The sequence below is a fragment of the Staurois parvus genome, unplaced genomic scaffold, assembly GCF_062004578.1.
Source record: "Staurois parvus isolate SC_StPar_1 unplaced genomic scaffold, SC_StPar_1.0 ptg000746l, whole genome shotgun sequence".
NCBI lineage: Eukaryota > Metazoa > Chordata > Amphibia > Anura > Ranidae > Staurois > Staurois parvus.
Genome location: NW_028318542.1, coordinates 4,740,667 through 4,768,212, shown reverse-complemented (window position 1 = coordinate 4,768,212; position 27,546 = coordinate 4,740,667). Strand labels below are relative to the sequence as shown.

Genomic DNA, 27,546 nt, shown 5'->3' with positions numbered 1-27,546 from the left:
CCAGAAAATCACAGAGAAACTAAGGTTACTTTGACTTCCTCTCCAAGCTGTGATGCCTCTCCAGTCAGGTGCCACCTACAGTGGAGGAGCAGACTGCACCGGCCTACATCCATGGAGTGTCAGTTTATCTCCAGAACCCCAAGACTTGAGGAACCATTTTGAAGTAGACCAAAATTATGTGTAGGCAATTGGAGGTACCCACTGTAAAGTCTGGGGAGCAGTTTAGCATCATAGTGTACATGTCACAAAAGGTTGTATATTTGACTTTTCTTGATATCAGCCTCCTGTAAAACTTCTGCATAGCAGCATCAAGACTGGGAAAGGGAAGACCAACACTAGAAGCCAGTCAGACTGCAGCATGCAGAGGTTTGTCCTTGGTTTTACAAGAGTACAGTTGCAAGAAAAAGTATGTGAACCCCTTGGAATTATGTGGAGTTTTGCATGAATTGGGCATAAAATGTGCTCTGAACGTCATCTAAATCACAACAATAGAAGAACACAGTCTGCTGAACATAATACTACACAAAGATTAGATGTTGCCATGGTTTAATTGCACATAACATGTAAACATTCACAGTGCAGGGAGGAAAAAGTATGTGAACCTTTGGACTTAATAACTGGTTGACCCTCCTTTGGCAGCAATAACCTCAACCAAATGTTTCCTGTAGTTGCAGATCAGACCTGCACAACAATCTGGAGTAATTTTGGACCACTCCTCTTCACAAAACTGTTTCAGTGTAGCAATATTCTTGGGATGTCTGGTGTGAATCGCTCTCTTAAGGTCATGCCACAGCATTTCAATCGGGTTGAGGTCAGGACTCTGACTAGGCCACTCCAGAAGGCGTATTCTGTGCTGTTGCAGCCATTGTTTTGTTGAATTACTTGTATGCTTTGGGTCATTGTCCTGTTGCATCACCCATCCTCTGCGGAGCTTCAGTTGGTGGACAGATGGTCGTACGTTTTCCTGCAAAATGTCTTGATAAACTCTGAAATTCATTTTCCCATCAATGACAACAATCCGTCCAGGCCCTGAGGCAGCAAAGCAGCCCCAAACCATGATGCTCCCTCTGCCATGTTTTACAATGGGGATGAGGTTTTGATGTTGGTGTGCTGTGCCTTTTTTTCTCCACACATAGTGTTGTGTGTTCTTCTCAAACAACTCAATCTTGGTTTCATCTGTCCACAGTATATTTTGCCAGTAGTGCTGTGGAACATCCAGGTGCTCTTTTGCAAACTTCAAACGTGCTGCAATATTCTTTTTGGACAGCAATGGCTTCCTCCGTGGTGTCCTCCCATGTACTCCATTCTTGTTTAATGTTTTCCTTATTGTAGATGTGTCAACAAAAATGTTAGCATGTGCCAGAGATTTCTGTGGGTCTTTAGCTGACACTCTGGGATTCTTCTTTACCTCATGCAGCATTCTGTGCTCTTGCAGTCATTTTTACAGGACGACCACGCCTAGGGAGAGTAACAACAGTGCTAAACTTTCTCCATTTGTAGACAGTCTGTCTTACCGTGGACACATGAACATCAAGGCTTTTGGAGATACTTTTGTAACCCTTTCCAGCTTCATGCAAGACAACAATTCTTGATCGTAGGTCTTCTGAGAGCTCTTTTCTGCGAGGCATGGTTCACATCAGACAATGCTTCTGGAAACCAGTAAACCCAAAACAGGTGTGTGTTTTTTAAGGGCAGGACAGCTGTCAGCAACACATCCAATATCATCACACTGATTGGAGTCAAGGTTGGCTCACTCCTGGCTCCAATTAGCTCTGGGAGAAGTCATTAAGCTAGGGCCTCACATACTTTTTCCTCCCTGCACTGTAAATGTTTACATGTTATGTGCAATTAAACCATGGCAACATCTAATGTTTGTGTAGTATTATGTTCAGCAGACTGTGTTCTTCTATTGTTGTGACTTAGATGACGTTCAGAGCACATTTTATGCCCAATTCATGCAAAACTCCACGTAATCCCAAGGGGTTCACATACTTTTTCTTGCAACTGTATGTAGATCACAAGTGACTTAACCCCTTCACACCTAAGGGTAAAACAAATCTAAACGCCTAAGCACAATTTTGCAATGTTGAGATGTGTTAGTAAAACTGTACATATCATCACAACTACTTTGCACATCCAGGTGAATTATACCTTGTTTTTTTCAGGACAAATTTGGCTTACCTTTGGTGGTAAATGGTAATGGATATCTCCTGATTTTTTTTATTATCAAAGGAAAACTGGCCCAAAATAAAAAAAAATATATATTTTTTTTATTTAGCTGTGTGTTTCTTGTTACTACCATAACCTACCACCAAAAAAACAACCCAAAATAAATTCTCCAGCCCTTGACGATTGCAGCGATACCATATATGTGTGCATTTTCTGGGTTTTTTTACCTAAAACACACTGACACAGACACCAATTTTATTTTTAAATCCTGCCCTTTGACCCTGACCTTTTGGCCTTGACCTTTGACCCTGACCTTGATCCAAACACTTACCCTGGCACTTAACTAGATCAAACCTTGATCTAGGTATTTTTCTTTATTTTTTTATATTTATTTATCTTTTTTTTCACAAGCATTTTTTGCCCTCTATGCCAGGAGTTAGAGTGTATACAGTGTATCTATCTCCTCCATTTATAAAGAGAAAAAAAAAAGGGGGCCGGGCTGTACAGTGATCGATCACTGTGATAGCCAATCAGAGGCTATCACAGCGATCATGTGACCCAAAATTAGGAGTTCCGGGTCCTGGTCGTTAGAACGGGACCTGGTGCTCTCAGTGATACCGCGTTTTTTGTGCTGGGGGCGCGCTCCCAGCACAAAGACAGGTACGCAAATATGCGGCCCCACGGAAAAAAGCCCAGTTCTGTGAGGCCGCATATTTGTGTTACATCGGCATCAAGGGATTAATGGTTAGCACTTCTGCTTGGCAGTACTAGGGTCGCTGGTTTGAATCCCAACCACACTACTACCTGCCTGGAGTTTGCATGTTCTCCCTGTGCCTGTGTGGGTTTCCTCCCACACTCCAAAGACATACTTTCTAAATTGTCCCTAGTATGTGTATGTATGAATGTGAGTTAGGGACCTTAGATTGTACACCCCTTGAGGGTTAGGGACTGATGTGAATGTACAATATATATGTAAAGCGCTGCATAAATTGATGGCGCTATATAAGTACCTGAAATAAATAAATCACAAAACACTCGTAGGTAATACCCCTCTCTGCCAATCCCTCCACTGGCTTCCCATTGCCCAACGGATACAATTCAAAATATTAACAATAACATATAAAGCCATTTATAACTCTGCCCCAAATTACATCACCAATCTTGTCTCCAAATATCACCCAAACCGTCCTCTCCGCTCCTCGCACGACCCCCTGCTCTCTAGCTCCCTTGTCTCCTCCTCCCATGCCATCTCCAGGACTTCTCCAGAGCTTCCCCCATCCTCTGGAACTCTCTACCCCAATTTATCAGACTATCGTCTACTCTGCTCACTTTTAGGCGATCTCTGAAAACCTCTCTCTTCAGGGAAGCCTATCCTGCCGTCAACTAATAATGGAATCTTCTATTCCTCCTACTAGTCCATCCCCCACAGTTACTACCTTTTGTACTACCAGCCCCTCCCTCCTAGATTGTAAGCTCCAAGGAGCAGGGCCCTCAAATCCCTCTTGTATTGAACTGTATTGTTGCTGTATTGTCTCCCGTTATATTGTAAAGTGCTGAGCAAACTGTTGGTGCAATATAAATCCTGTATAATAATAATAATAATAATAATAGGTAATAGTTTATCTTCAAGTACCCACAACTCCAAAGGGCTGCCATAAGGTATGGTGCATTGTGGCAATTACTTCTGCATGAGAATGGCTGCCTTGTAAGTGAATGATGTTTCCAAGAAGAAGAATATCAGTAGAGGTATTAAAGCATACCTGTCATATGCACATAAAATCAAATGACAGCCCCAGGCACCCTTTGGTGAAGCACACGTGTCCAACTCAGACTTCTATTGATCTCCATCAGTTGTGCCAAGCTGGAGAGGAAAAACAAAGGTTATGGCTCTGAATAATTGCATGCTGTGGCACACCCTCGGAATCATCGATCTAGAAGCGCAGCAATATTTAGGTTTTATAACACGGCTGTTTCATAATGCTGACTGTAAGGATTTCCTGTGTTCTCTTTCACCGATCTTGTCTTGTGTTAAGTAAGGGTGTAGAAAATAAAACTGTCCCCGGGCCAAAGAAGTCAATCAGCAAAACATCTGCTCTCCTTGATTTTACATCCATTTTCTATTATGTTATAAACTATATTTTATGCTTCGAGAAGACTGCCATGTCTAAGGTTGTTAGATGCGATATTAACCAATTCAATACCGGGCACTTTCCACCTTCCTGCCCAGGCCAGTTTTCAAGTTTCAGCGCTCTCGCACTTTGAATGACAATTGCGCGGTCATACAACATTGTACCCAAACTAAAATTTTATCATTTTCTTCACGCAAGTAGAGCTTTCTTTTGGTGGTATTTAATCACCGCTGGGGTTTTTATTTTTTGCTAAATTAACAAAAGACCAAAAATTTTGAAAAAAAAAAAAGTTTTCTTTGTTTCTGTTATAAAAGCTTGCAAATAAATAATTGTTCTTCATAAATTTAGGCCGAGATATATTCTACTACGTCTTTGGTGAAAATAACCCAAATTAGGATTTTTAGTTTGTAGGAAAGTTATAGAGTTCACAAACTATGGTATAGATCTGAATATTGATCAATCCTGAAGTACTGACGGCAATCTAATTTCTTGAGGTCCAAGAATGTCAGAACAGTACAGATATCCCCCAAATGACCCTTTTTTGCAGAGCAGACAGTCTGACGTACTTCATAAGAGGCATGGCGAGTTTTTTGAAGTTGTATTTTTTTTTGTCCAAATTTTTCAGAAAATTAAAAAATTTAAAAAATTAGTTTCACTATTTTTCTTTTACATACTGTCACCAGTGCAGTACAGCGTCATCATATAACTGGCATGGCGGTGATCAGGGACACTGACTGGCGACAGTATGAAAAAAAAAATTATATATATTTTTTTTTTTTTAAAAATTTTTATTAAATTTTTTTTCTTTTTTTTAAGATTTTCTTTTTCATATTTCACTATGACCAAAGTAGTACAATGTTACCATAGTAACATTGTACTGCTTTGGGGAAGTGATCAGTATTTTTTTTTCTTTTCTTACACAATTTGCTTATAGCAAAGAATTACTTTGCTATAAGCAAGCATTTACCTGAATGACATCGATTCATTCAGGGTTTTTTTTCTTTTTTTGTGCTTAGCTGTGATTTGGCCACAGCTAATCACATGACATGTGCATGTGATTAGCTGTGACCATTCATAGCTAGGCAGTAGTATATAATGGATGGCATGAATGAAGCCATCCATTGTATACAACTGTCATGTGACCTGCTGTGATTGGTCACAGCAAGTCACATGGTACCGGCAACGGGGCCAATACTCAGATCTGTCATTGGCCGTGTCCGAGGTACACGGCCGGTGACAGATCGTGCCGCTGCGCCGCTCTGCAGGAGCGCAATCTGCGCGTGTGCGGGAGGATGCCATATGGCGTCCACCCGGAACACTGATGACATTTGCCGCCCGCCATTCGGCCATGGGGCGGGCGGCAAATGGCTAAAGCAGTATTAAACCCAAAAGCACAATTAGATAGCAGCTTACCAATTCTTAGATCTGGTGGCTGCATTCATTTTTTTTTTATAGGCTTTCGTTCGTTCTATTTTCATCTGGTGATCCAGCCAGCAAGTCTGTTGTGTTTCAAAAGCACAATGTATCAGAGACAAATCTTTTAACACTAGCATGGGTGCTTACAATGATCAGCTTTTATTTATTCATGGAAAACCTTTATCCAAAAAAGAAAATAAAACTGTTTGCTGTAACTGATCATAAAGTTTGAGCTGGAATTTGTCTTCAATTTGTTAGTGTATTTAAATCTACTAATGCATACACTACCCTCCGCTGACCAACAAAGCTGCTGTCTGCCGTACCTCCTGTGCTCATTTCTCCAGAGCGATGTCTCACTAATGCCGGAGGTGTGTTACTGGCCAGACCACCAGGTATAAAGAGAGGAGAAAAAAGCCAAAGAAAAAAAAAGGAATGCAGCCACCACATCTAATGATTTGTAAGCTGCAATATAAAGCAATTTGGATTTGGGTTTAGTCCAATTTGAACTGTTAACATAAACCAGTCTTTAGACTTTAGGCTCTCATATGTGAGGTTGGGCTGTATTGTAACTATACTGTCTTCCTTCATTTTATTTTTGTACAAATTGTTGGTGCTATACACAGTTAGGTCCATATATATGGATGTTGTGAATGGGTTTTCCTTTATCATAGAGAGGATCCTGCGATCATCCACCACTGTTGTCTTCCATGGAGGTCCATGCCTTTTTATGTTGCTGAGCTCACCAGTGTGTTCTTCTTTCCTCAGAATGTACCAAACTGTTGACTTGGCCACTCCTAATGTTGCTGCTATTTATTGGATTTGTTTTGTTTTTGAATCCTTACAATGGCTTGTTTCACTTGCATGGACAACTCCTTTGAACACATGATGTAGGTTCACAGCAGTACATTCCAAATGCAAATACCACACTTAGAATCAACTCCAGACCTTTTACCTGCTTAATTGATGAAGAAATAATGAAGAAGTAGCCCACACCTGGCCAGGAAACAGCATTTGATTCAATTGTCCAATTACTTTTGGTCCCTTGAAAAAGGCGGGATGGCTACTCTTAAGAGCTGTAATTCCTAAACCCTTCCTCCAATTTGGATGTACATACCCTCAAATGAAACCTGAGAGTGTGCACTTTCAGCCCATATCCATTATATAACTACAGCTTGAATATGTTTTGGTAAATACCTGAAAAAAAAAACTAAAATTGTGCCTGTGTCCAAATATATATGGACCTAACTGTAAATCCTTTGTAATAATAATAATAACCATTGTCTTTAGATTGCAAACTCTTACGGACACGGCCTTGTCAACCCTTCTGTATTGTTTCATAACTGTACTGTTTTCCATATTTTTGTAAAGCGCTGCAGAAATTTTTGGCATTATATACAGTAAATCCTGTATATTAATATATAGTTGCAAGAAAAAGTATGTGAACCCCTTGGGATTACGTGGAGTTTTGCATGAATTGGGCATAAAATGTGCTCTGAACGTCATCTAAGTCACAACAATAGAAGAACACAGTCTGCTGAACATAATACTACACAAACATTAGATGTTGCCATGGTTTAATTGCACATAACATGTAAACATTCACAGTGAAGGGAGGAAAAAGTATGTGAACCTTTGGACTTAATAACTGGTTGACTCTCCTTTGGCAGCAATAACCTCAACCAAACGTTTCCTGTAGTTGCAGATCAGACCTGCACAATGATCTGGAGTCATTTTGGACCACTCCTCTTCACAAAACGGTTTCAGTGTAGCAATATTCTTGGGATGTCTGGTGTGAATCGCTCTCTTAAGGTCATGCCACAGCATTTCAATGGGGTTGAGGTCAGGACTCTGACTGGGCCACTCCAGAAGCGTATTCTGTGCTGTTGCAGCCATTGTTTTGTTGAATTACTTGTATGCTTTGGGTCATTGTCCTGTTGCATCACCCATCCTCTGCGGAGCTTCAGTTGGCGGACAGATGGTCGTACGTTTTCCTGCAAAATGTCTTGATAAACTCTGGAATTCATTTTCCCATCAATGACAACAATCCGTCCAGGCCCTGAGGCAGCAAAGCAGCCCCAAACCATGATTCTCCCACCGCCATGTTTTACAGTGGGGATGAGGTTTTGATGTTGGTGTGCTGTGCCTTTTTTTCTCCACACATAGTGTTGTGTTTTCTTCCCAAACAACTCCATCTTGGTTTCATCTGTCCACAGTATATTTTGCCAGTAGTGCTGTGGAACATCCAGGTGCTCTTTTGCAAACTTCAAACGTGCTGCAATATTCTTTTTGGACAGCAATGGCTTCCTCCGTGGTGTCCTCCCATGTACTCCATTCTTGTTTAATGTTTTCCTTATTGTAGATGTGTCAACAAAAATGTTAGCATGTGCCAGAGATTTCTGTAGGTCTTTAGCTGACACTCTGGGATTCTTCTTTACCTCATGCAGCATTCTGCACTGTGCTCTTGCAGTCGTTTTTACAGGACGACCACGCCTAGGGAGAGTAGCAACAGTGCTAAACTTTCTCCATTTGTAGACAGTCTGTCTTACCGTGGACACATGAACATCAAGGCTTTTGGAGATACTTTTGTAACCCTTTCCAGCTTCATGCAAGTCAACAATTCTTGATCGTAGGTCTTCTGAGAGCTCTTGTCCGCGAGACATGGTTCACATCAGACAGTGCTTCTTGAAAACAGTAAACCCAAAACAGGTGTGTGTTTTTTAAGGGCAGGACAGCTGTCAGCAACACATCCAATTTCATCACACTGATTGGAGTCAAGGTTGGCTCACTCCTGGCTCCAATTAGCTCTGGGAGAAGTCATTAAGCTAGGGCCTAACATACTTTTTCCTCCCTGCACTGTGAATGTTTACATGTTATGTGCAATTAAACCATGGCAACATCTAATCTTTGTGTAGTATTATGTTCAGCAGACTGTGTTCTTCTATTGTTGTGACTTAGATGACGTTCAGAGCACATTTTATGCCCAATTCATGCAAAACTCCACATAATCCCAAGGGGTTCACATACTTTTTCTTGCAACTGTAATTTAAAATACAATAAATAAAAAAAATGCAAAAATGTCTGAACATACCATAAAAATGACACCGATTATTGCAGCTATGTAATCAGTAAAGCTAAACTTTGAGAAACTTGAAGATTCTCCCTTGTTATGGACCCTGCATTGGTCTCGATGACTTTAGGATCTTAGACCTCCAGAGCATATGGGAGAAGAAGCTAGGGGGAACAGTCTTGCAGAGAAGCCTGCAGGAGCAGAGGATCAGGTAAGTAAATCTACTTTTCATTGGTCCTAGACCTAAAAGGGCAGTTAACTCTTGCAGTGCTGGATCTGTCTCCATTTTGTTTCTAAGACTGGGAACAGAGCGATCAGAGATCGTTGATTGCTCAGATGACTTGCTCAATAACTTTAGAATCTTAGACCTCCAGAGTATATGGTAGAAGAAGCTAGGGGGAACAGTCTTGCAGAGGATCCTGCAGGAGCAGAGGATCAGATAAGTAAATCTACTTTTCCATGCCCCCTAGACCTAAAAGAGCACTTAACTCTTTCAGTGGTGGATCTGTCCCCTGTCGCTTTCTAAGACTGGGAATGGAGCCATCAGAGATCGTTGATTGCTCAGTTCTTAGTCTTCAGCCTGCAGAGAGGTGACTGTCACTCCAGCATTCACTGGAGCGCTGGGCTGTCGAGGGTGTGGGAGTGGCTAGCTCAGGCTCTCAATGGCTCGCTGCTGGTCCAGGCATCTGGGTGGATCCTGACCATAGGGACTGGGTTTGTGAGGCTCATTGGTTGGTATGACCAGTTTCAGGTCACAAAATATTTACTTTACCAATTCAAGTCAATGTCTGCCCCGATTCCTGACCTCAGGCCACAAGGAAGATGGCCCAACAATTTGAGGGAAGTCCAAAAAAGTCCAAAAACGCCAGTTTGCTGCGATTTACTGTGTTTTTCAGCTAAAAAACTCCTCTAGAAACCCACTAGTCCTGGGTTTTTTTTCCATCCAAAAACGTTGATTCCAGTCTATGTGTGCATGGACACATAGGATAACATGCTGGAGGGTTTACTGGCTGTACAAAAAAAATGTCAAAAGCCAAAAACAGCCTCTGTAAAAATGTCCAGTGTGCATGAGGACTATACAGGTGTACCTCGGTTTACGAATTTAATGCGTTCTGCGGGACATTTCGTATTGTGAAAAATTTGTAAACCGAAATGCGGTTTCCCATAGAAATGCACTGAAAACCAATTAATCCATTCCGGAGGTCAGAAAAAAAGTTTACAAAAAAAGTCTTTTATCTGTTCAAAACTCTTCTTAAAGTGCATTTTAAAGGCATAAATACTGTACAGGGACATGATTAAAAAAAATTGTAAATGCATTGAAAATCAATTAATCCATTCCGGGGGTCAGAAAAAAGTGAAAAAAGTCTTATCTGTTCAAAACTCTTAATAAAGTGCACTTTAACCCCCCTGGAGGTATTCCTGAGTGTAGCTCAGCGTAAACTTTCAGTACCAACAGCGGTAACCACTAGCTATACTCAGGAATACACTGCAGGGTTGCTCAGGGATTCCCTCGATCACTTACCTTGTCCTGCGCTCCCGCAGTGTTCCTCCTGCAGCGTCCCCGGCCATCTCCTCCAGTTGATGCCGGCTTCCAGGTTCCAGTCCCTGCGAGCGTCAGGACATACGGGGGACAGAACCGGCAGGAAATTCAAACATTTTAAAAATAACATTCACTCAATACACTAAAATCACATTGTATAACATTCCTGTATCAAACCATTTCACATACATTTTGTCCCGAGTGCTTTGTCCTGCGCCCTGCCTGCATTTTTACTGTTCTTTCTGCCTGGAAACTTAGAAACGTCCATGGCGTCCAAAAAGCGTCCCTTTAGGTCAAAAGCGGTTTTAGACCAGCTAGAGAACAGCGATAGTAAATCAGAACCACTTGCAGAATTGAGTGATAATGATTCGTGGGGGAAATTCATCATCAGACACTGAAAACGATTCTGCGAATGAGCTCAGTGATGTGCGAACTTGGCGCTCTATTTCACATTTCAGTGTTTTTGGTTTGATTATATTATTGAATGACATTTATTATTTTTTATGATTATTTATTATATTATAATTTATGATTTCGTGTTTCAAATTTTATCACACCCAGGATGTTTACTAGACTCTTGTTCGGACAGATTTCAGTGAGTTATTCCTAAAAATTACAGGCCTACAATAAAAAAACGACATATTTCCATGCAAAAAAATGTACCACTTTGAGCACAGAAATATTGACATAATCAGACCGCTAGAGAGGTTAAAGGCATAACTATTGTACAGGGACAGGAATAAAATTCATAAATGCAGTGAAAACCAATTAATCCATTCCGGAGGTCAGAAAAAAGTGAAAAAAAAGTCTTATCTGTTCAAAACTCTTTATAAAGTGAACTTTAAAGGCACGGGGCTGGCGCTATAAACAATTTGTATTGAGAAAAAAAATTGGAAACCGAGGCATTATTTTCAATGGATTTTCATTTGTAAACCAAAAATTACGTTAACCGAGGTGTTCGTAAACCGAGGTAAGCCTGTAGCTCCAAAAAGCTCAAACTTACAAAAAATCAATTGTTCTCTGTGGTGCTTGTTTGTGTGATCAGGTGTGAACAGGCACCATAGAGAACAATTGATTTTTTAAGTTTGAGCTTTTTTGGAGCTACAAGTGTGAATGCAGCCTAAATGGTTGGTCTAGGTCAGCCTTGCTCAACCAGGGTTCCTTCAGAGGTTGTTGGGGCGTCCTTGAACAATGAGCAATTTCTGCCTGATAGTTAAATAAAAAAGGACACTGATTTTTTCAGCTACCTGTAAGGGGGGGGGGGGGATTCTTTCCAATGACCATCCTGCTAATGTACTATGAAGCTGTAGCTATACTAATTAGCAGGGGACCTGAAAGTTATTTTAAGTGTTCCTTGGTGTTAAAAAGGTTGAGAAGGACTGGTATAGGTAGTCCTTTGCACTAGATAGTTGTTAAAAAAATAAAATCTAATGCTGGCCATACATGCATTGATTATCCATCAATTGACCAATAAATTCAACAATTATAATCAATTACAGGTCTGAAACAATTGTCCGATGTAATGCAAATGGCGGCTTCACCAGGATTCATCTGACTATTCAAAGTTTATAGTGAAAAGTATACCTTATGGCGCCACTCCAAGCTATGGATGGAAGGAAAAGGATCACCCCACCGGCAAATGAGAAGAGGGGAGCAGGAGTCCGAGTGATTCCAGTGTCAGTCAATACAAGTGACGGGATGGACGCTGCTCAATCGACCCCAGGAGTCCAATGTTAAGGAATGGCCTGAGCCGCCATACTGGACACGCCCTCCGAGGGCATAGGCAGTACGATGGCTGAGGTCATTCCTTAACATTGGACTGCTGGGGTCGGTTGGGCAGCGTGCATCCCGTCACTTGTATTCAAAGTTTGAAGTTTAATGGAAAAGATAATTTCAGAATAATTTGATTGCCCATTATTCCACATGATAGGCTTGGAAATGTGAAAATCTTCAACAAATTCCATTGTTAAAAGTGTACCACTGGACAATTTCATTTTATTCGGATAGTACGAGGAAGGATTAGAGCACCAGTCAGGTATCAGTGCCGAATCACACTGATATGGCGCAGAATTCGCACCATTTTCTGAGCGATTCCCACACCGCATCAAAATCGCTCCCCGTACATGCAAACCGCTGCAAGTGTGTATGTTAACGACAACCCAAAATCGGTCCGCAAAACGTGGTGCGATGTGCAAAATTGGATTGCATGGGTGTTCACACCCATGTGATCCGATTCTGGTACGGAAAAAAAAAAGGGTGCTGCACGATTCGTGTATGGCTCAAATTGCACTGCACAGAAATCACATGATTTGCACAGGAATGCGGTGCGATTCCTGTACAAATTAACATGCGATGCTCAGTGTGAACCGGCACTTACTGTTGTACAGATTGGGGGAGATTTACTAAAACTGGAGCACTCAGAATCTGGTGCAGCTGTGCATGGGAGCCAATCAGCTTCTAACTTCAGCTTCTTCAATTAAGCTTTCAAAATAAAAGTTAGAAGCTGATTGGTTGCTATGCAGAGGTGCACTGGTTTTTCCATGCTTTAGTTTCAGGGAAAAAAAAAGTGGTTGATGCATGTTTTTACTACCCCCCCACCTACAAGTGGACATGCCTTTTGAGCAGGGGCGGACTGACCATTTGGAAACTCGGGCACTGCCCGAGGGCCCGGGGTCAGTAGGGGGCCCCATGAGATGCCCCTGGTACCTTTTTCATAGGCTTTTTTGAGTCTGGGCAAGGACACAGGGGTCCAATGATCCTCTATTGCCCGGGGGCCCCATGAGTTGTCAGTCCGCCCCTTCTTTTGAGTACACATTGCCGCGGTCATTCTTTGCAGCATGGTGTGGCAATTGTTTGGCAGTTTGACAAATTCTCCTATGTAAGTGAATGGAGCCATGCTGCAACTGCGAGTCAAACGCTTGGCTCGCAGATGCGGCATGGCTTGGCAATGCAAAATCGTTGTTCAGCAATTTAAAAAAAGACATCATGAGGTGTCAGCATCGGCTCCTGAAGGTTACCTCTCAAAACCAATCTACCACTCGCTTTTCAGGGGAGTGGTAAGCACTGCCGCTAGTGCCATTGACTCCAGCCTGCAGGTTGATTGAATCCCCATGAACACCCAGCCGTATACCGGCCATCCATAAGGCTGGGTTCACACCTATGCAGCTTGCCTTTGAGCCATTTCTGCATTGCGTTTTTGCCACGTTTTTGATGCGTTTTGCATTTTTTTTAAAAAATTCTCTTGCTGCTAGGCATTTAAAACGCATCAAAAACGCACTACATGCTTTTCTGAAGTGTTTTCAATGAAGTCTAAAGAACCAAAAACTCAACTTTTTGCGTTCAAAAGTCCCTGGCCCTTTCCAAAAAATGCACCGGTGAAAACGCACAGATGCGAACGTGCCCCATAGGAAATCATGTTAAATGGACTTGCAGAAAACGCTTAGGTGTGAACCTAGGGTAAGGAATTTCCCTGTTTTATGTTCACATCAGGTGAACTGTATTCATACCCGTGCCAACCAAATCGCAGAGTCCCCCCCAGATCTATAAATATTCCTGCGCACACTTCTATACCCACCGCCACCAAAGGACCACGCCGACTCAGCGCTATGTAATGAGGTAATTTTTATTGCAGCTGTTACAATATAAATCAGTATTTCTTCCTCAGACATCCGATCTCCACCCCGGCTTGTTGTGGGCAGACGGGCGATAAAAAGTTTAGAAAAAAAAAAAAAACCCACACGTGAATTCCACACGCACACACTCACATTAACCCTTTCACTGCCAGAGCCCGGGCCCTGCATCAAGCAGATGGAGGAAAACGCATCAAGGCTGGACAGCGGGTCGCCCTGGCAAAACGTTTCTGGATTCTCACTTTAGAGATGGTTTCCCTGGATTCCATTTCCCCTCCATCATCCTTTTTTACGCGGATGTTAATTACGGGAAATAAAAGAGCTTTTTAGTAACATTTGCAGATGTAGAAATATCCGGAGTTATCAGCATAGATCATCTATGAATGCAGAGCAGGATTGGGAGGATACAGCAATGGCTGCCATCCCATTAAATAATTCCGATAGAATTTAGTAGGAACATTTGCGTTTTTGCGATTTTTCGAATCATGAGTGGGATCAAATCGACGTTCGTTTTTGACCGCAACAATGAGGAAATTCAAAGGATGGAGAATTTTTGCTCAAAACGAAAACACATTTCTCTGGTCTCATGCACACGGGACGTTTAAACGCTGATTTTACACGGATCTGTTTTTCTTACGTTAAAGAAGCAGAAGAAAAACGTGTGACCATGTAATCCTATGGAACGCTTCACACTGATCCATTGTGGGTCTGGTGCGGTTTTTTTTTGTTTTTTTTAATTCTGCTTGATGCATTTTTGGTGCATTAAAAAAAAAAAAAGAAAAAAAGTAGAAAAATAAACTCACCTCCCCATTGAAATTAATCAAAACTGCAGCAAACACACATCAAAAATGCACCGACTTCGTGTTTTTGGTGCAGTTTTGGAGTCACGTGTCTTGTAAAAAAAAAAAAAAGCACCGCAATCGCGGTAAGAACAGATTTTTGCTGCGTTTTTGCTACTAATCAGTGTGAAAGTAGCCTTTGAAGGCAGAAAAAAAAGCAAGATGCTTCTAATGCCCCTTTTGCGTTAAAAAAGCAGAAGAAAACGTGTGACCATGTAATCCTATGGAACGATCCACACTGATCCATTGTGGGTTTGGTGCGTTTTTTGTTTTTTTTTTAATTCTGCTTCATGCATTTTTGGTGCATTAAAAAAAAAAAACAAGCAGAAAAAAAACTTACCTCCCCATTGAAATTAATCAAAACTGCAGCAAAAACACATCAAAAATGCACCGACTTTGTGTTTTTGGTGCAGTTTTGGAGTCACGTGTCTTGTAAAAAAAAAAAAAAGCACCGCAATCGCGGTAAGAACGGATTTTTGCTGCGTTTTTGCTACTAATCAGTGTGAAAGTAGCCTTTGAAGGCAGAAAAAAAAGCAAGATGCTTCTAATGCCCCTTTTGCGTTAAAAAAAAGCAGAAGAAAACGTGTGACCATGTAATCCTATGGAACGATCCACACTGATCCATTGTGGGTCTGGTGCGGTTTTTATTTTTTTTAATTCTGCTTGCTGCATTTTAAGTGCAGGTTTGGTGCATTAAAAAAAAAAAAAAGAAAAAGAAAACACTCACCTCCCCATTGAAATTAATCTAAACTGTGGCAAAAACACATCAAAAATGCACCTGCTCTGTGCTTTTGGCGCAGTTTTGAAGTCACATGTCCTGTAAAAAAAAATGCACCGAAATCGTGCTGAGAATGGATTTTTGCTGCGTTTTGGCTACTAATCAGTGTGAAATTAGCTGTAGAGGCGTCTTGCTTTTTTTTCTGCCTTCAATCGCCCCTTTTGTATAAAAAAAGCAGAAGAAAACATGTGACCATGTAATCCTATGGAACGCTTCATACTGATCCATTGTGGGTCTGGTGCGTTTTTGTTCTGTTTTTTTTTATTCTGTTTGCTGCATTTTTGCTGCAGGTTTAGTGCATTAAAAAAAAAAAGAAAAAAAAAAAAAACCTCACCTCCCCATTGAAGTTAATCAAAACTGCGGCAAAAACGCATCAAAAATGCACCTGTTTTGTGTTTTTGGTGGCAGTTTTGGAGTCACATGTCCTGTAAAAAAAATGCACCGCAATCGCGGTAAGAACAGATTTTTGTTGCAATTTTGCTACTAATCAGTGTGAAAGTAGCCTTACATGCATCTTGCTTTTTCTTCTGCCCAACTGCCCCTTTTGCGTTAAAAAACAGAAGAAAACATGTGACCATGTAATCCTATGGAACGCTTCATACTGATCCTTTGTGGGTTTGGTGCGTTTTTTTTTTTTTTTATTCTGTTTGCTGCATTTTTGGTGCAGGTTTAGTGCATTAAAAAAAAAAAAGAAAAAAAAAAAAAAAAAAAACCTCACCTCCCCATTGACATTAGTCAAAAATGCATCAAGAATGCACCTGGTTTGTTTTTGGTGCAGTTTTGGAGTCACATGTCCTGTAAAAAAAAATGCACCGCAATGGCAGTAAAAACAGATTTTTGCTACTAATCAGTGTGAAAGTAACCTTAGAGGCATCTTGCTTTTTTTTTTCTGCCTTCAAACGCCCCTCAATGTCACCCTACGTGTCCCAGCTCACATAGGCATTTAGAGGCAGAAAAAAAAAAAAAAAACACTGCCAGTGCATTCAGGAGCAACAGCACTTTGGCAGGGAAAAAAAAAATGTCCGATGCGCCTAAAAGAGATTGAGTGTTCATTCGCCTCAATTCCCAGAAAAGGTTAACATTCCGGCCAATGAAACGAATAAATTCCCAAGCGTTTGACGTTGCGGCTTTTCTTCTGGCATTCAGAAAAGCTGAGCAAACGCTGAGTGTGCATGGGGCCCAACAGTGCATGTGGCTTTCGTTCAGCAAAGTCCATTCAATTCAAATTCAATCGTTAAAAGCAAAAATGTGTTGTTTTGTATGACTGTTTATATAAATGATTGTTGGAAACGGTACTAGTGTAATTAGAATTGAGCATGGTCTGTCCTAATAAAAGGTTACAAAGTGTAGAGGCTGGGCTTCTTACATTGCATCTTGTTAATGAGGACAGACCTGGGCCAGGCTCACTTAGGACAGACCTGGGCCAGGCTCACTCCAACATTGTTCAAAAATACCTTGCAGTTAGCCGTGACATCTCCTCCTGAGAAAAATCTAAAAAGGTAAGAAAGCTTTTTAAAACAAATTGCCTTAGCGTACCTTTTTTTACATGCTCTATTGTGGACCCTCCAGCAAAAAAAAAATAAAAAATCCTAGGTAGTTTACTTTGTTTATGAGGGGGCTGGGCAGTCAGCCATGACATCTCCTCCTTGGAAACATTTAGAAAGCTAAGATAGCTTTTTTTAACCACTTGAGCTCCGGAAAGGTTTTACCTCCTTCGTGATCAGGTCATTTTTTTTGCGCTACTTTAACTGGTGATTACGTGGTCATGCAACTCTGTACCCAAATTAAATTTATATCATCAGTTTTTTCACCAAAATAGAGCTTTCTTTTGGTGGTATTTGATCACCATGGGTTTTTTTTATTGTATTATTATATAAACGAAACCGAAAATTTTGAAAAAAAATATTTTTTACTTTCTGCTATAAAACATATTCAGTAAAAAAATAAAATTACTTCATAAATTTCAGGTACAAAAAAAAATCAGAATAAGTGTATATAGATTGTGTGAAAGTTATAGCATAAACCATGGTATATATACTGGATTTTTTTTTTTTTCCTCGTAATGGCGGTGATCAGGGAATTATAGTGGGACCGTGATAGTGCGGCAGGCAATCTGGCACTAACTGACACTGGAAGGGAACTGACACTGACATCAGTAACACTAATAGATTGATTAGTTATACTATACACAGTCACTATACTAATTACACTGGCTGGGAAGGGGTTAACATCTCCGGGTAGTCAAGGGGTTAAGCGAATGCCTAAGTGTTAATGTGTGGATTATGTGCTGCTTTTTACTAAAAAATCTATTTGTTCCTTCTCCCTGCTGTGCAGAATGTGGATGCAGGGAGCGATGTACAGATACGACACTGTGCCTGTAGGAGCCACCCGTCCTCAGTACAATGCGGGTGGGCGGTCCTAAAGTGGTTAACAAAATTACATTAGCTCACCTTTTTTTTTACAAGCTCTATTCTGGACCCTCCAGCAAGAAAAAAAGTAGTTCGCTTTTGTTTGCCATACTTAACCCTGCCTATACTGTGCAGGCCAGCTCTTCATCATCAATTGTAATTAGACTTGAACCCTGTCTGTCCTAGCAAAAGGTCAAAAGTGTAGAGGCTGGGCTTTCTTGCATGTAGGTTGTTAATGAGGACAGACTTGGGTCAGGCTCACTCAACGTCACTTTCAAAAAACCTTGCAGTCAGCCGTGACACTACCTCCTGAGAAACATCTAAAAAAAGATAAGAAATCTTTACAAAAAAATTTTTTTTTAAATAGGCATGCTGTGTGAATGGGAACACAAACATATCAAGGGATTTTCTCAAATGTGACTGTATTGTGGAAATATGCTGTAAATACATCTGTTATATCTCTGCTCGGCATGGGCACTTGATATTGTCTTTATTCTAAAATGGCCGCATTCATATGCACTGCCATTCATTTTGACGTACAGATTTAATTCCATAGACATGAATGAGTCAACGAAGGGCAATGTAGCAAAAATGTGCAAATTTTGTTTTTTATCCAGGATCAGCAATCTGCTTGGTGTGAACATCCCATTTAATTTACACTCCTGCAAATGTTACCAGTAGCTCTTTTCCATATTTAACATGTTTTCTTTGTATTTTATTCTTGTCCTCTATACTGTCATACAGTATGTTTTATATTCATTCACATTTGTTAGCATCTCTCCCGTGGTAGGTCTTCGATATCTTCTGTATCCCTCTTTTAGAATACCCCACATCGGATTCTGACTTCTCTTCCGCCACCTAGAACAGATCATGGACAAACACATAAAAATTCAGGAGAGACCCCCGATGCCTTCCTCCCGGCCCCAGCTCCTTGTGCAACGTTTTCATGAACATTCAATAATTCTGAACCAGTCTGCAGATACCAGGTGCCACCCCTGTGCAATGCTCTGCAGAATGCAACCCCATCTGCATGTCCTATATTCACATTTCAAAAAAATCCTTATAGGCCAAACGGGCAAATCTAATAGACGGCAGCGAGATCTCCACAGCCGCAGGTAGGCTCTTCCGCTGTGCCCGACAACCGACGCTCAGCCCTTGGCAGGGTGATAGCAGCTTTCGATTCCACAGAGGCCCCCGCAGAAAGACCGCTTGGAGATTTGCTGGCCCTCCCATCACACGGTGCCGCCATGAGAGACGGGAACCTGAATTCCTTTCTGGCCACTGGCTGGAAGAGGAGACGGAAAAAAAGAAAAGGTTACACCATGAAAACTCTCACGATTTTCAGGAATGGCTAATTGCTTACAACGTACACTATATTGCCAAAAGTATTGGCCCCGCCCTCCATATTATTGAATTCAGGTGTTCCAATCACCTCCATGGACACAGGTGTATAAAATCATCACTTAGGCATACAGACTGCTTCTACAAACATCTGTGAAAGAATGGGTCGCTCTCAGGAGCTCAGTGACTCCAAGCGTGGTACCGTGATAGGTTGCCACCTGTGCAATAAGTCCGTCCGTGACATTTCCTGGCTACTAAATATTCTACGCTCAACTGTTAGTGGGATTATAACAAAGTGGAAGCAACTGGGAACAACAGCAACTCAGCCATCAAGTGGTAGGCCTCGTAAAGTGACAGAGTGGGGTCAGCGCATGCTGAAGCGCACAGTGCGCAGAAGTCGCCAACTGTCTATAGAGCCAACAGCTAAAGACCTCCAAACTTCCAGATTAGCACAACAGTGTGTAGAGAGCTTCATGGAATGGGTTTCCATGGCCGAGCAACTGCATCCAAGCCTTACATCACCAAGTGCAATGCAAAGCGGCGAATGCAGTGGTGTAAAGCATGCCGCCACTGGACTCTAGAGCAGTGGAGAAGTGTTCTCTGGAGTGACCAATCACGCTTCTCTGTCTTGCAATTCGATGGGCGTGTCTGGGTTTGGAAGTTGCCAGGAGAACAGTACTTGCCTGACTGCATTGTGCAAAGTGCAAAGTTTGGTGGAGGGGGGATTATGGTGTGGGGTTGTTTTTCAGGGGTTGGGCTTGGCCCCCTTGTTCCAGTGAAGGGAACTCTTAAGATGTCAGCATACCAAGACATTTTGGACAATTTCATGCTCCCAACTTTGTGAGAAGAGTTTGGGGATGGCCCCTTCCTGTTCCAACATGACTGCACACCAGTGCACAAAGCAAGGTCCATAAAGACACGGAGGAGTGAGTTTGGGGTGGAGGAACTTGACTGGCCTGCACAGAGTCCTGACCTCAACCCCATAGAACACCTTTGGGATGAATTAGAGTGGAGACTCTGAGCCAGGCCTCCTCCCCCGACATCAGTGCCTGACCTCACAGATGTGCTTCTGGAAGAATGGTCAAACCTTCCCATAGACACCCTCCTAAACCTTGTAGACGGCCTTCCCTGAAGAGTTGAAGCTGTTATAGCTGCAAAGGGCGGGGCCAACTCAATATTGAACCCTACAGACTGAGACTGGAGGCCATTAAAGTTCATGTGTGTGTAAAGGCCGGCCGAACAATACTCTTGGCAATATAGTTATCTATCACCTCTATAGAAGGAAGGAAGATATTTGGGTCATATATTTTGGTCTGAAATAACTGCCTACAGCTTGTTACCTTAACCCCTTACCGTGGGCTATTGGCAGGTGGACCTCAATGCCGAGAGGCTGCATATATTATGTGTACCAAAATGTAAAGAATGATGTGCTGATAGTGTGCTCCCTGCATGCTCCCGGCAGTTACCATGGGTAACAGAAAGCTCCCAATCTTTATTTGCGATCAGGAGCTTTCCGATCATGTGACAGCCAATCGCGGCGGTCACATGACCGAAATGCCTGCCTCCTCCTTCCGGCATCTGAATCCTCCTAAAGGGCCAGGAAGTGTAGGCGGGAAGGGGTTAAAGAAGGATACCAGGTATGGACATTTTATGCATAGTTACATTATTCCAGCTTGGACCAACTGTGTACAGTATATGCAATCCCTGACCCATGTCCCTGGACACGCGAAATCACTGACACCACTACTCCAGTGATCGCCACTTGCTTCCGGCTCCCGTGCTGAACGGCCGCCCTGCTGTATTCTGAACACAGGAGGTCGACTGCTCAGCACGGTCACCATTCAGAGAATGCTTTGCAATTTCTGAATGAATGCAAAGTGTTCTCTGACTGGACAAGCTGGAGAGGCAGGTCAGTGAGGTCATGCTCTCCACCTCATCCAATCAGAGAAAGCTTTGCATTCATTCAGAAATTGCAAAGCATTCTCTTCGTGCCAAGCGGCTAACCTCCTGTGTTAGTAATGCAGCAGGGCAGCCACTCGTCAGCGGACATGGAAGCTAGTGGAGATCACTGGAGTAGCAGTGTTTACTTCAGTGTTTTCCAGCTTTGAGCCGCATCGGCCAGGTATACTGTATGCATAATTACATTGGTCCAAGCTAGATCAGTATCCATACCTGTAATTATTCTTCAAGCATTTATTGTAAGATTCTGGTTTGGTGAAACCATTGTCACCAGGACAGAAGGTGTGAGAAGTTCTTGGAGCACTGGATAACAGTAAAAATCTGACAGGGGTTCTTATCCTTCCTCACTCTATATATCACTTTCACAAAAAAAAAAAGTTTTAACCTAACATACACTTTAAGAGAAAATAAGTGTAACTGCCCTGAGCTGCTGACAACTCCCTCTAGTGGAGATTTCTCTATATTTACTGTAATAAACAACAACAGTGAGCAGCAATTATATAAAAGTGTTCATCATATTAAATAAACAAGATCACTGTTGTCACCAAAGGAACTGGAGAAAGTGTCCACCAAGCACTGCTCTCACCATGGCTCCAAGGCCTTGTCTGGTCAACACGAGGCCAACGAACAAAGCAGATCCACAGAATCAAGTGCAAAGTTTGTGAACAAATCTGAAGGTTGTCACTGCTCTCCAAGCTGCAAACTTTGGTACCCACTGATGTGAAAACCTCCAACTTAATTAAAGTGGTTCTAAAGGTTCAAGGTTTTTTTAAAAAACCTTCTGTGTGTAGCAGTGCCCCCCCCCCCCCCCCAACACTTACCTGAGCCCCATCCCGATCCAGCAATGTCCATGACATACGCAGTTCTCCAGGGACTTACACTCCTGATTAGCTGAGGCTGAGTCAATCACAGCCAGTAAGCCAATCAGGAGAGGGAGGGGGGCAAGGCCGAGCAGTGCCTCTGTATGTGAATGGACATGGCTCAGGAGTGTGCTTGCTCGGGTGCCCCATAGCAAGCTGCTTGCTAATTGGCTGAGGCTGAGTCAATCACAGCCAGTAAGCCAATCTGGAGAGGGAGGGGGCAAGGCCGAGCAGAGCCTCTGTGTGTGAATGGACACGCCTCAGGAGTGTGGATGCACGGTTCCCCCCATAGCAAGCTGCTTGCTGATTGGCTGAGGCTGAGTCAATCACAGCCAGTAAGCCAATCTGGAGAGGGAGGGGGCAAGGTCGAGCAGAGCCTCTGTGTGTGAATGAACACGGCTCAGGAGTGTGGATGCTCGGGTGCCCCCATAGCAAGCTGCTTGCTGCTTGGCTGAGGCTGAGTTAATCACAGCCAGTAAGCCAATCAAGAGAGGGAGGGGGCAAGGCCGAGCAGAGCCTCTGTGTGTGAATGGACACGGATTAGGAGTGTGCCTGCTTGAGTGCCCCCATAGCAAGCTGCTTGCTGATTGGCTGAGGCTGAATCAATCACAGGCAGTAAGCCAATCAGGAGAGGGAGGGGGCAAGGCTGAGCAGAGCCTCTGTGTGTGAATGGACACAAATCAGGAGTGTGCCTGCTCGAGTGCCCCCATAGCAAGCTGCTTGCTGATTGGCTGAGGCTGAATCAATCACAGGCAGTAAGCCAATCAGGAGAGGGAGGGGGCAAGGCCAAGCAGCGCCTCTGTGTGTGAATGGACACGGTTCAGGAGCATGCCTGCTCAGGTGTCCCCATAGCAAGCTGCTTGCTATGGGGGCACACGACAGGAGGGAGAGACCAGGATCGCCAGTGGGTACCCGAGAAGAGGAGGATCCAGGCTGCTCTGTGCAAAACCACTGCACAGAGCAGGCAAGTATAGACTTTTGTTTTTTTATTAACAAACAAGGCTTTAGTATCACTTTAAAGCGGAGCTCCACCCAAAAGGGGAAGTTCCGCTTTAAGGACTGGTCCCCCGCTCCCCATTAAGGATTGGCACCTTTGGGGAGTGGGTACCTGAAATTGACAAGTACCCGCTCCCACTTTCCGCTGAGATCGCATAGGTGATCAGAAGCAGAAGTTGTCCTCCCCCCTCCTTCCCCGTAGTCTTCTGGGACACATGACAGGTCCCAGAAGACTACGGGGCCCATTCACAAAGCACAGCGCTTCTCGCGCATGCGCAGTGGGCACCCGGCTGTGAAGCCGCAAGCTATCACAGCCAGGTGCCCACACTGAACATGCCGGCGCTAGGAACACATCACTGCGAGGGGGGGGGGGGATACCACGGGATCGAGGATCAGGTAAGTGTCCATTTTTTAAAAGTCAGCAGCTAAGTTTTTGAAGCTGCTGACATTTATTTGTTTTTTATTTTCACTGGAACTCCGCTTTAGTAAATCTCTCAATTCTGTGTCCTTCCCATTCTGCAGGACTGTCCTACGTTCCTGTGCAGCTGTCAGTTAGAAGCCAACATTTATTTCTAACCTATGATTTTACAAGGCAACCGATAGTCTCTCCTCTTACCTAATCTGTATTTATCTTTGGCCTCTGATCGTTCTTTTGCATCAAAATACCAGACAGTAATTGCATACCTGTGAATGGAGAAGAAAAACAGAGGAGTGTCACTATACACTATGCCAGAATAAAGTCATAACCTAAACCCTCAAATTCATCTTAAACTTTATATAAATGCCAAAACAAAAAAAACTGAATTTAGTCTACAAATGGTGGCTGCAAAAGTTTCAATTTTCTGGCTTTTTTCCTGCATTTTCTCCTGGTGATCCTACCAGTAACACACTTCCTGTCCAAGGGTGACAACACTCACTGTACTTTAAGTATTGAGGATGGGCGTTGTCACTGTAAACTGCTCCCCTGATCTGGATGGATGCCATACGTCTTCTGTGTTTCTCATTGCAATAACATGGATTTGGGAAGGGGGGGGGGGGTGAAGATACAGTGCACAGACTGTAGCAGGGTTTTGCCCCTTTCTTACTCTATCCAAAACAAAAAAAAAAAAGCGAAAAAACAAAGAAAGTTTTGACTATTCATATAGTTTATAGCAAGGTATAGCTCTGTGAATGCATGACTACAGACACGTTTTATAGGTACTCAAAAGGGGGAGCTTTATTAAAACTGGAGCACACAGAGACTGGTGCAGTTGTGCATAGAAACCAATCAGCTTTTAACGCCAGCTTGTTCAATTAAGCTTTGACAATAAAACCTAGAAGCTGATTGGTTGCTATGCAGAGCTGCACCAGCTTCAGAAAAAAAAAAAAGTGGTTTATGCATGTTTTTACCACCCCCCACCTACAACTGGACATGCCTTTTGAGTACACATTGCCGCGGTCACGATGCTTTGCAGCATGGTGTGGCAATTGTTTGGCAGTTTGACAAACTCTCCTATGTAAGTGAATGGAGCCATGCTGCAACTGCGAGCGAAACGCTTGGCTTGAAGTTGCGGCATGGTTTGGCAATGCAAAATTGTCGTTCAGCAATTTAAAAAAAAAAAGGCATCATGAGGTGTCAGCATCGGCTCCGTTCACACTTGTGTGACTTGTCGTGTAACTTTGGACACATAGCCACATGACAAGTCCATTGTTTTCAATAGCACACATTTGGATCTCTGCGACTCAAAAGTCGCAATGACTTTGCAAAAGGTTCCTGCACTACTTTGATGCAAACACAGCAAACTCTGTACTCCTGCGCTGGAGATGGAGTCAGCAGAGGCTATGGTAACAATTCAGATGTCCTGGAATATGCACTCCTTGCTGCCCTCAATGGACCAGGGTAGTCCAAAGTCAGTGGATACAAAGAAAACAAAAAGAGGGCGCACTGGCCTAGTGCATTATCGTAAAAAATATTTATTAAAAAAGGATAAAAAGCAAGTATCATACTCACAATGGACACACAGGAAATACAAGGCACATCACAGTAAACCACTAAACAGTGGTGTCCAATACACACTGCATAGAAGTCCAAAATATGGAACCCTGGACTTCCAACTGGCTAACACGTTTCGAGGACTCAGCCTCTTCCTCAGAGCCCTGAAACACGTTAGCACGTTGAACCCTGGACTTCCAACTGGTTAATTTCTAACGCGTTTTGAGGACTCAGCCTCTTCCTCAGAGCCCTGAAACGCGTTAGCACGTTGAACCCTGGACTTCCAACTGGCTAACACGTTTCAAGGACTCAGCCTCTTTCTCAGAGCCCTGAAACGCATTAGCACGTTGAACCCTGAACCAACTGGTTAATTTCTATCGCATTTCGAGGACTCAGCCTCTTCCTCGGAGCCCTGAGGAAGAGGCTGAGTCCTCGAAACGCGTTAGAGGGTTGAACCCTGTACTTCCAACTGGCTAACACGTTTCAAGGACTCAGCCTCTTAATCAGAGCCCTGAGGAAGAGGCTGAGTCCTCGAAACGCGTTAGGGGTTGAACCCTGTACTTCCAACAGGTTCATTTACTAACGCATTTTGAGGACTTATGCAGGCCATAGACGGGTCGAAAATCGGCCAATTTTCGCACCGTTAATGGGTTAATTTTTTCAGGGTTTTGGCACTTTTTTTTATCGGTGAAGTTGGAAAAAAAATCGGCCGATTTTCCCAGCAAATGATGGGTAAATCAGCCGATCTTTTTACCGTTAAAAAAATCTGGGGGGAGGAGGAGGAAGAGAAGGAGGAGGAAGAGGAGGAGGAGAATTCCAGTCCGCTATTATATTTGACATGAAAAAGTATTGCGGTTGCAACAATGTATCTATTTGTATTCGAATAAAACCATCTGTATCCGAAATGGATACAAATAGATACATTGTTGCAACCGCAATACTTTTTCATATCAAATATAATAGCGGAGCTCTCTGCAGGGACAGAAGTAATTAAATGCCGGCCGTAGATGGGACAAAAATCCGCCGATTTTTTTTTTACTGTTGTTGGTAACGTCGGCCTATTGAACGACCGATTTTTCTTTTTTATTATAAAAAAAAACAGCCGGTTTTGGACCCGTCTATGGCCTGCATTAGTCCTCAAAACGCGTTAGCCTGTTGGAAGTCCATGTTTCCATTTGTTGGACTTCTGTGCAGTGTGGATTGGACACCGCTGTTTAGTGCGATGTGCCTTTGTCCTGTATGTCCATTGTGAGTATGATACTTACTTTTTATCCTTTTAATAATTACTTTGATGCAACTTGAGTTGCCAGAGAGTATAAGGTGGCATCAAAGTCATATTAAAAGTCGCACTGGAAACAGCGTGACATTGGAGTTGCACAAGTGGGAACGCAGCCTAAGGCAGCTGATTGGTTACTATGTACAGCTGCATCAGATTCTGTGTGCGCCAGTTTTAGTAAATCTCCCCCAATATGTATCTGGACAGAGATACTCACCGCATGGCATAGGCTGGTTTTACTTCATGAGGATTTCGCCGATCAGACCAGAATATCAACAGACGGTCAAACACTGGCTCAATATTGGCTACAACTGATCGGCCTTCTGGGAAGATTTGTAGGAGCCCCCCATGGACCTAAAGAGTGAGAGAGGAAAATATGACTTTTTACTAGTAATCAATGTTTAGAATAAATGCTGGTGAGTGGACACCTTACTCTGCATCAGGATATACTTGCTGGGGTCATTTAAAGCGGAGGGCCTGTCAGAATTTAAAAAAATAAAAGTCAACAACTACAAAAACTGTACCTGCTGACTTTTAACCATGTGCCCTCCAGAGGATTTCCCCCCCTTCCTGACCAGGCCATTTTTTGTGATACGGCGCTGCATTAATTTAACTGACAATTGCGCGGTCATGCAACACTGCACCCAAATTAAATTTACGTCCTTTTTTCCCACAAGTAGAGCTTTCTTTTGGTGGGATTTGATGACCTCTGCATTTTTAATTTTTTGCGCTATAAACAACAAAAGACCGACAATTTTGAAAAAAAAAAACAAACAAACAATATTTGTGACCTTTTGCTATAAAACATGCAGTGAAAAAAAAAATAAAAAAAAATAAAAATTTCTTCATAAATTTAGGCTAAAATGCATTCTGCGATATGTCTTTGCTAAGAAAAAATCCCAATACATGTAAATTAATTGGTTTATGTGAAAGTTATAGCGTCAAATGGCGGTATAGATACTTGAAGTTTTATTTTTACTTTTTTTATACTAGTAATGGCGCCAATCGTTGACTTATAGCGGGACTGTGGTGGGCATTCTGACACTTGCGGGAAACTGACATCCTCACTGACACCAATACAGTGATCAGTGCTAATAAAAAGCACTGACACTATACTAATGGCACTGGGCAGGAAGGGGTTAACATCTGGGGCGATCAAAGGGGTAA

The 27,546-nt window shown here is 42.6% G+C and overlaps 1 protein-coding gene across 2 annotated transcripts in view; it reads right to left on the bottom strand.

Moving 5' to 3' along the window:
- Nucleotides 1–13,925: 13,925 nt before the first annotated feature.
- EGLN2 (egl-9 family hypoxia inducible factor 2) overlaps nucleotides 13,926–27,546 on the bottom strand; it is a 68,573-nt gene continuing 54,952 nt past the window's right edge. For both annotated transcript variants that reach the window (XM_089654195.1, XM_089654196.1), the window contains exons 4-6: nucleotides 26,597–26,733; nucleotides 23,748–23,815; nucleotides 13,926–19,260 (exon numbers count right to left, since the gene is read on the bottom strand). In XM_089654195.1, the coding sequence (XP_089510321.1) occupies nucleotides 19,208–19,260; nucleotides 23,748–23,815; nucleotides 26,597–26,733 (258 nt within the window). In that variant the 3' untranslated portion in view covers nucleotides 13,926–19,207. The remainder of the gene's footprint in view (nucleotides 19,261–23,747; nucleotides 23,816–26,596; nucleotides 26,734–27,546) is intronic.